We start from the raw sequence: 9,141 nt of genomic DNA, 5'->3' as shown, positions 1-9,141 counted from the left end.
CAGTTGATAAATATTTTGGTCATTTCCATTTTTTGCATCTATATTTATAAGCAATGTTGGTCTTTACTTTTCTTGTGGTGTGTTTCTTCCGTTTTAGTATCAGGGTAATACTAGTCTTGTGAAATGAATTGGAAAGTATTCTATTCTCTACTAATTTTTGGAAGTGTAGGTGAAGAATTAATATTAATTCTTGAAATGTTTGATAGAATTTCTCAGTGAAACAACCTGTGATTGGGCTTTTTTTATTGTGAGTAGTTTTCTGATTACTAATTTAATCTCCTTAAAATCAGAACCAAACATCTTACATTCTACAGCTTGATTATTTTTGCCCAAGATTAGGTTCCACATTGATAGATTGTAGCCTTTGTTCATTCATGTTCACGTAGAATGTAGCACAGTTTAATTATCCTGTCTTCTGTCAATAAACATTGGGGTGTTCCCAGTGTGTCATCATTATGGACAAATCTGCCATGAGCATCCTCATGCTAGCCTCCTACAGCACTTGGAGGCGTCTCTAAACAGAGGCTTACAAAACTTTTTAACCAAGACCCATAGTAAGAAATACATTTTATAATGTATCAAGATATATATAGGCTTGAAGTATATAAGTCTTACCAAAATCTAGATGAGATACTCTGATAAATTCTGTTCTCTATCATTCTGTTTCATTTACTTTTTCTAACATATTGATTGTGACCCACTAAATTGAAATTATCATTCACTAAAGACTCACAAAGCAGAGTTCCTGGGTTTGTAAGGTATGATCTCCAGCTTTATTAGAGAAAGGATACAAAATTAGTTTCCCACCAGCAGTACAACATAGTTGCAATTGCTCAACAGCTTTTTAAATATTTGTCAGCTCGGTAGCTATAGCACAGTGAGGATGGAAAAGGGCCACAGGTTAAACCCAACAAACTCAGGAAACTAAAACTAACCACATAAGATGGTGTGAACATAAAAAAATTCATAACTAAGGTGGGCCATGACAGGAAGTCACATCTTTAGCCTGAAGCTTCCTTTGTAAAGTCAATCTTCACCTTCAGTGAGCCTGTCTATTGTCTTTTTACACCTAAAATGACATCCTCGGAATGTCAGTAATCCCTTTTTCTGGGCCAGAGCAGGAAAGTACAGAATCCTTCAGTATTATTCTTGTCCCCTGATTACCATCTCTATGTGAACTATTAACTGTCCTGTACCACCTATGTAAAAGCAGTACTGGCTTGTTGCCGGTAAGATGGCAGAATAGACAGACGCTGTGCCGACTACCTCCCAGGATCACAACAAAATTACAAATAATTTATAAGATATTCAACCTCGGAAGTTCCCTGGACCCTAGATGAACAGAACCTCTAAACAAAGGACTTAAAGAGGAGGCCATATCGAGTCCAGTAGGAGGGGCGGAGATGAGAGAGGGCGAACCCTGTGAGNCAGCATGGCCGGATTGAGAGTGGTTTCGGTTTTGAACTTTAGTCTGGGATGGTCCAGGAGGAGGGCCTGGTATTGTGTGAGACGGGCGTTTGAGAGCCAACGGCTGGGGGCCCCCCTCAGTAGGGCCTCTATCCCATGAGCTGCGGTTACTGTTAAGGCCTGACCAAAGGTTAATTTATCAGCCTCTTTAACAAGGAGAGCTGTTGCAGCTATGGCTTTGAGGCAAGAGGGCCAGCTAGATGCTATGGGGTCCAGTCGCTTTGAAAGACAGGCGACGGGCCTCTTGCAAGGGCCTAATGTCTGTGTAAGGACCGTCTTTGCAATACCATTTTTTAGTGCTATAAAAAGGGAGAAAGGTTTAGTGATGTCCGCTAGAGCCAAAGCCGGGGCCGAGATTAGGGCCTGTTTTAAGGCATGGAAAGCTGCATCAGCCTCAGGGGTCCAGACAAGTGGCATATTCCCTCCTGCCGTAGCCGAATACAGGGTCTTGGCTAACTCCGCGAAACCCAGAATCCAGAGACGACAATAACCTATAGCCCCGAGTAATTCTCTGACCTGTCGTTTGGTGTTGGGCGTGGGGATGTGGGTGATGGCCTGGATGCGCCGGGCGGATAAGGCACATTTTCCCTGGTTGAGATCATAGCTCAGGTAAGTGACTGCAGGACTACAGAGTTGAGCCTTTTTGGCAGAGACCAGATACCCGAGTTCCTGCAAGGCTGACAGGAGATCCCCAGTAGCCTGCTTACAGGATTCAAAGTCCGGAGCAGCTAAGAGGAGATCATCTACATATTGAAGGAGTGTGATTCCCGTATGTTGCTCCCTGAAAGTGTGGAGGTCTTGATTTAATGCCTTATCAAATAGTGTGGGTGAGTTTTTGAATCCTTGGGGTAGATGGGTCCAAGTTAACTGTCCGAAAATTCCCCGTTTGGGGTCAGTCCATTCAAAAGCAAATAGAGGTTGGCTTATTGGTGCCAGGGGGATGCTGAAGAAGGCATCTTTTAGGTCCAAAACAGTATAGATTTGGTGTTTAGGCGGCAGGAGACTGAGCAGGGTGTACGGGTTAGGTACAGTGGGGTGTATAGTTTCTACCCTCTTATTTATTTCTCTCAGATCCTGGACTGGTCTATAATCTCCGGTGTCCACCTTCGGGACCAGGAGCAGTGGAGTATTCCATGGTGAAGTACAGGGCTTAAGAATGCCCGCATCTAGGAGGCGGTTAATGTGCAGGCTTATTTTCCTGCGTGCCTCAGGCTTGATAAGATATTGTCTGATAGCTATTGGAGTTGCAGTGTGTTTGAGCCCAACTATTATGGCGTTTGGTGGACAGCAAGCCCAGGAGGGTTGGTCTCTGCCCAGACGGAAGGATACTTGGCCTGGAAATCCCGTAAAAGTTCCTTTCCCTGACTCTGGTTTGAGTCGTCCCCTGGCTGGAGCAGGTATTCCTCTGAAATGGGGCAAGGGACTAAAATCTCTGTGGGGGCCCCAAGGTAGAGAGTGACCAGTTCTTCAGAGAAGGAAATTCGTGCCCCCAATTTCCATAAGAGATCCCAGCCCAGTAGTGGATAGGGGCATTCAGGTATAACAAGAAACGAGTGAGTGACCGTCTGGTCCCCCAGGTTGACAGTCCTTCGTGTTGTCCAAGGATAGAGTTTGTTAGGGGCTCCCGTGGCTCCCTGAACCACTGTTCGAGTGGGAGCTAAGGGTCCAAGTGGCTGAGTTAAAACAGAATGTGCAGCTCCCGTATCTAGAAGAAAATTTATGGACTGACCCCCAATTTGGGCATTTACCATGGGCTCGCGGGGGCTTAGAAAGATCGAGCCCTGACCCCTTCAATCAGAGTTATTATCTAGGGCCAGGATCGGCGGTTTAGGACGATCTGGCCTGTTGGGGCATTTCTCCTTCCAGTGGCCCAGTTGTTTGCAATATGCGCATTGATCCTTCCCTAGGGGTTGATGCCGGGGGTCCTTACTGGCTGGTCCCAGGCTTGGAGCGGGCCGGGGATCGGCTAGGGCAGCGATAGTAACTTTCCCTAGGCATTTATCAATGACCTCTTCTGGGGAGTCACCGTTATCGTAGACCTTTTGAGCAATCCCCAGGAGCTCTGACCTATTCTTGCCCTGAAATCCCTCAAGTTTTTGAAGCTTCTTTCTGATATCTGGGGCCGACTGAGAGACAAAAGTTAAGTTAATGGCAGCTACATTTTCTGGTGCCTCAGGATTAATCGGAGTATAAGTCCGATAAGCTTCTAAGAGGTGTTCAAGAAAAGCCGCGGGGGACTCCTGTTTAGCTTGAATAACTTCACTGACCTTGGTTAAATTAGTGGGCTTCCTTGCTGCTGCCTGGAGTCCCCCCAGGAGAAACTGGTGATAGGTGTCGAGGGCTCCCCTACCTTGATCCGTTGCAGGGTCCCAGTCTGGTCTCTGGGTCGGAAACAGGCGGCTGAGTCTGCCGGCACTGCCAGGGTCGTGAGAGTTGACTCCCGGTCCCAGGGCCACTTTGCGGGCCTCCTGGAGGATGCGAACAAAAGTGAACAAAGTCTGAAGTGAACAAAGTCTGGAGCAACTGCTGACAGTCGTCCCAAGTGGGGAGATGAGTCCGAAAGACAGACTCCAAAAGGGAAATAAGTGCCTGCGGTTTCTCAGAGAAAGCAGGGTTCTGATGTTTCCAATTACAGAGATCAGTAGTGGTGAATGGGACGTAAATTAAGCCACCACCCGGCTGCCTCTGTCGGAAGGGGAGGATAGCAGAGGGGCTGGTGGAGTCAGCCGGGAGAGGGTCAGAGGACGGCGAGTAAGAGGAACCACTACGCGTATGGGGAGGGGAAAGGGGAGAAGTGGAAGAAGAGCCAGGAAGTGGATCCGCTGGCGGAGGAGGTGTAAGTAAGTCCACCGGAGGAGGAGGTAGGGCGAGATAAAGAGCAAAATGGGGTGGCAATGGGTCTCCAGGAGGCTCCTGTAGGACTGGAGGGGGGGTCTTGGGAGTAGATTAGCTTAATTGGAGACTGGTTGATCGGGCAAGGAGAACAGAGGGTCATTGGAGAGAACAAGAAGTTAACCATTTAGGGGGACGTTGTAATAATTCCTTCCATACATCAATATATGGAAATTGGTCGGGGTGTCCGGGCTGGCCCAGAACAATATCCCATACCGCTCGGGTGATGTTAGAGTCAAAAGTTCCCGAGGATGACCAATTGACGTGAAAAGAAGGCCAATCAATTTCACAGAGAGCTTGGAGGTGGGCTTGCTTAACGGACTCCGTAATCGGCCTCCTTTTCCTTACTGTAGACATCTTGGAAATGTCCCAGGACACATTGAAGCGGGGTAGCTGGTCGAGATTGAGAAGCCCCCATTGAGAGAAGACTGAAAACAGACAACCCAGTGACAGATGACAAAATTACCAACGAAACAGACAAAAAAGACAAAAGCAACAAATACAAGAAAACAGAGATCCCTCCAAGTGCCAAACCAGGGCCAAAAGTCCCTGTGTTCTGGCCTCCTCTGAGGAGAACCAAACAGGGGGAGATTCTCTGCCGTCACAGGAATTCCCCGGACTTAAGGGTGTATGCTGCTTCCGGCCCCTTAGAGTCCTCCCAGGTCAGACTACAGACCAGACAGAGAAACCATAAAGGTTCCTTACCCTCGAAGGGTTTCAGAATAAAATCTCCAGAACAACTGAAACTGCCGAATCGTGCTTTACGTTCCCCTGCTACTTCGACTCACTCACCAGGGCCCTGAAAATCCGGGGTGGCCACCCGTGCGGGGAGCCGATCGTGGCCGAGGGGCGATGCGCAGGCCGTCCCGTAAATCTCACTGGGGCCTCCAAATGTTGGGTCCAGATAATCAATAAACAGTTTGGATGTCAAATTAGGGTTCCAAAGATTTTATTAAGCTGAGCTCAGCGACCATCTCTCCGACTAAGAAAAAACAGCCCCAAGACTTGGGAGGGTAAGGTTTTTATAAGATAGGGCTGTATGCAAAGTAAATTACAGAAGCCAAAAAGAATGTGTAGTTATTTTAGTTAAAACCGCATTCCGCTGTTGTAACAGTGTTGTTATGCCCAGGTGTCTTAACAGTATATCGTGACCGAGTTGAGTTGACCGCACAAACTGTTCCTCAGAAATATGTATGTAATCAATTTTAGAAACTAAGGACGGGGGTTGAAAAACTAAAGTTAGCTTGCTTCAAAGCCTCCTGAAATGTTAACATGAAGGCGGGAGAGGAAGGGGGAACTTTAAGGCCTGAGGAATGTTGTTCTTGAACCTTTTATTCCCCAGCAGAAGCAAAGCAGGTATACACAAGCAAAAAGAGCTGTTAGTTGGGTTTTTTTTTTGTGAAATGATCCAAGCCAGTTGTGACAAGACTATGTCTGCAAAACATTTTTAATATTTCTGTTGCAACCCATTTCTTGTAAAGTTAGGTGTTTTACTGTCTTAACGGGAAGTTCTGCTTAGAGTCTAGCTCGAGTAGCTGAAGTATGATTTTTAAAAGTGAGTCTGTCCGGCTGAGTCTGTCCGGCCTACGGTCCGGGCCGAGATCCTTACATTCCCCACCGGTCTTATGGGAGTAAATCAAATCATGGATTCATGGGCAGGGTTGTTAAGGGAAGTATAGCGGTAACGAAGGACTATGAGCTTGAGGGAACCAACCTGTCGTCGGACGTACCCAGTTAGGGAGTTGATAAGAGATGGGCCGACGAGGAGCCCTAAAAATAAGAGGATGAGCGGTCCGGCAAGGGCAGAGAGTAGAGTCGTGAGCCAAGGGGACCAGTTAAAAAGGGACTGGTACTAATTTTGGTTATTGGACTGGGCAAAATATTTATCTTTAAGATTCTCTCGAACCAGGGCAGGGTGTTAATGGTCTGGAAATGTAGCTCTTTTGGATAGTAAACTGAGTGCCTAAATCAGGACCAGACAGATATAGGTGAAAGCCCCAGGTCTTTCCCTCTAGCCAGAAAGGGGAGCCTGGACTAGTAATGGAAATTGTAAGGGGGTTACAGGTACCAATAAAACGACAGGATGAGCTGTGTGATAGTGAAATGGAGATACGGGGATCTTTTTCTTTCCGAGAAGCTATGTCTCACAGCCCCAGGCAGCGCAGTTATGTTTGTCCGGGGATATGCAATGGGAAGGTGACGAAGCAGGACAAAATAGAATTGAGTTCCTTCGAGGCTTTGCTTGTGGGTGAGAAGTAGTTACAAACGGGATGTTGATTTTGCATACAAAAAGATACAGAGGTGTCGAAAGGGGAGGGAATATGAGAAGCATATACAGTTCCTGTTTCTGTGTCCCTCATTTCCTATTTTACAGGTACTGGAACATGAGGATGGGGCCCATGGGCCCTAATTGGTATTGCGAGGAATGAGAAATAAACAGTTAAGAAGGAGATGAAGAGTCTCTGACCCTCCCCAGTCTTATCTTGGTATCTCCGGGTCCACTGAGGATCCGCTATCTGTCCTCTGCATCTGATGGAGCTGGCGTAACCTGGGTATAGTGGATCCAGGCAGGAGTCCCAGCGAGCTTAAGTGCTATTGGTGTGATTAAGGTGACAACATACGGTCCCTTCCAGGTTGGCTCGAGTGTCCTGGCGGGAAACCATCGGACCAGGACATTGTCTCCAGGCTGGAACGGGTGAGGCTGGATAGGTCCGTTGTCAGGGCGAGTCGCCTTGATGAGTGGCTGAAGTTCAGTCTGGAGGGTCTGTAAGGCTTGGAGAGACTGAATTAGGTGGTTGTTAGATATTTCAGATAATACATTATCCCCAATTCGTGGAAGAAGAGGGGGAGGTGTACTATACAGAATCTTATAAGGGGTGAAACCGGCACGGTAGGGGGTACATCGTACACGGAGTAAGGCTAAAGGGAGCAGGTCCGGCCACCCAGCACCAGTTTCAAGTACAAATTCAGTTAAAGTTTTTTTTAAGGTTTTATTCATCCTTTCTACCTGCTCTGAACTTTGTGGCCGATAGGCACAGTGGACTTTCCAAGAAATATGAAGTGCCTTGGCCAGATTTTGAGAAACAGTAGCCATGAAGGCTGGACCACTATCGGACCCCAGGTGACGGGGGAGGCCAAATCTGGGAATGAGCTCCTGGAGTAGTTTCTTGGCTACTGTGGCCGCTGTTTCTGTCCTTGTGGGTTTAGCTTCTACCCATCCTGAAAAAGAGTCAATAAAAACCAAGAGATATTGATAATTGTATGTACTGGAGCGGACTTCAGTGAAATCAAGTTTCCAATGTTCACCTGGGAAGGCGCCAGCAAATCTCGTGCCCATTTGCTGAGGATTGGAACTTACGTTGACCTTTGCACAGATTATACACCTGGATACAATGTACTGGACAGTAGCGGTGAGGTTAAGGACCTTGAGTTTGCTGCAGATGAGTTCATTAAGTTTTCGGGCCCCCAAGTGAGTCAGGTGGTGAAGTTGAGTTACGAGCTGTCTCCCTAACACTTGGGGGACACAGGGCCTCCCATCGGAAGTTTGGAGCCATCCGTTTCATTGGGGCTGAGCTCCCTGCATTGGAAAAGTCTGGTGTTCCTCAGTGGAGTAGGTGGGGCTCTCCGGGAGAGTCTGGAGAAGTTTCAGGTTAAGGATATCTTATGGCCCCATTGGTCTTATGGCTATCTCCCAGGCATCTTGATCTGCTGCCCTGTTTCCGACAGCCTCTGGGCTGGAGTCCTTTTGGTGCCCCCTGCAGTGGATGATGGTGACTGCCTTGGGTTCCCAAACAGCTTTCAGTAGAGCTAAAATCTCCTTGTTTTTGATGGCCCGCCCCTCTGAGGTTAGGAGCCCTCTGTTCTTGTAAATCTCCCCATGGACATGAACCGTTGCAAAGGCATACCTACTGTCAGTGTAGATATTAACAGCCTTGTCTCTGCCTAGCCGGAGGGCTTGTGTGAGAGTGATGAGCTCTGCCTTTTGCGCGGAGGACCCCCTGGGTAGGGCCTGGGCCCATCGTATTTCGCCGGCCTGATTGACTATGGCTGCCCCAGCATACCTGGTCCCTTCCCGAACATAGCTGCTCCTATCAGTATAAAAAGTCTCATCTGGTTCTGGTAAGGGGATGTCCGTCAGGTCCAGCCAGGTGAAGCTGGTCTGTGAGATGACCTCCAGGCAATGATGAAGAGGTCGGTCCAGGTCTGGGTCTGGAAGCAGCATGGCCGGATTGAGAGTGGTTTCGGTTTTGAACTTTAGTCTGGGATGGTCCAGGAGGAGGGCCTGGTATTGTGTGAGACGGGCGTTTGAGAGCCAACGGCTGGGGGCCCCCCTCAGTAGGGCCTCTATCCCATGAGCTGCGGTTACTGTTAAGGCCTGACCAAAGGTTAATTTATCAGCCTCTTTAACAAGGAGAGCTGTTGCAGCTATGGCTTTGAGGCAAGAGGGCCAGCTAGATGCTATGGGGTCCAGTCGCTTTGAAAGACAGGCGACGGGCCTCTTGCAAGGGCCTAATGTCTGTGTAAGGACCGTCTTTGCAATACCATTTTTTAGTGCTATAAAAAGGGAGAAAGGTTTAGTGATGTCCGCTAGAGCCAAAGCCGGGGCCGAGATTAGGGCCTGTTTTAAGGCATGGAAAGCTGCATCAGCCTCAGGGGTCCAGACAAGTGGCATATTCCCTCCTGCCGTAGCCGAATACAGGGTCTTGGCTAACTCCGCGAAACCCAGAATCCAGAGACGACAATAACCTATAGCCCCGAGTAATTCTCTGACCTGTCGTTTGG

General features: G+C 48.0%; 1 protein-coding gene across 1 annotated transcript in view; it reads right to left on the bottom strand.

Annotated features, from left to right (window-relative positions):
* Positions 1-8,581, bottom strand: part of LOC109384154 (uncharacterized) — a 45,896-nt gene extending 37,315 nt beyond the window's left edge. Inside the window, exons 1-3 of the mRNA XM_019645191.1 lie at positions 8,421-8,581; positions 3,818-3,935; positions 1,984-2,166 (exon numbers count right to left, since the gene is read on the bottom strand). Of these exons, the coding sequence (XP_019500736.1) occupies positions 1,984-2,166; positions 3,818-3,935; positions 8,421-8,581 (462 nt within the window). The remainder of the gene's footprint in view (positions 1-1,983; positions 2,167-3,817; positions 3,936-8,420) is intronic.
* Between the last annotated feature and the right edge of the window lie 560 nt (positions 8,582-9,141).

This window comes from Hipposideros armiger, unplaced genomic scaffold, assembly GCF_001890085.2.
Source record: "Hipposideros armiger isolate ML-2016 unplaced genomic scaffold, ASM189008v1 scaffold_93, whole genome shotgun sequence".
In the NCBI taxonomy this organism is placed as follows: domain Eukaryota; kingdom Metazoa; phylum Chordata; class Mammalia; order Chiroptera; family Hipposideridae; genus Hipposideros; species Hipposideros armiger.
The sequence above is the reverse complement of the archived record's forward strand: the minus strand, read 5'-3'. Positions and strand labels throughout refer to the sequence as shown.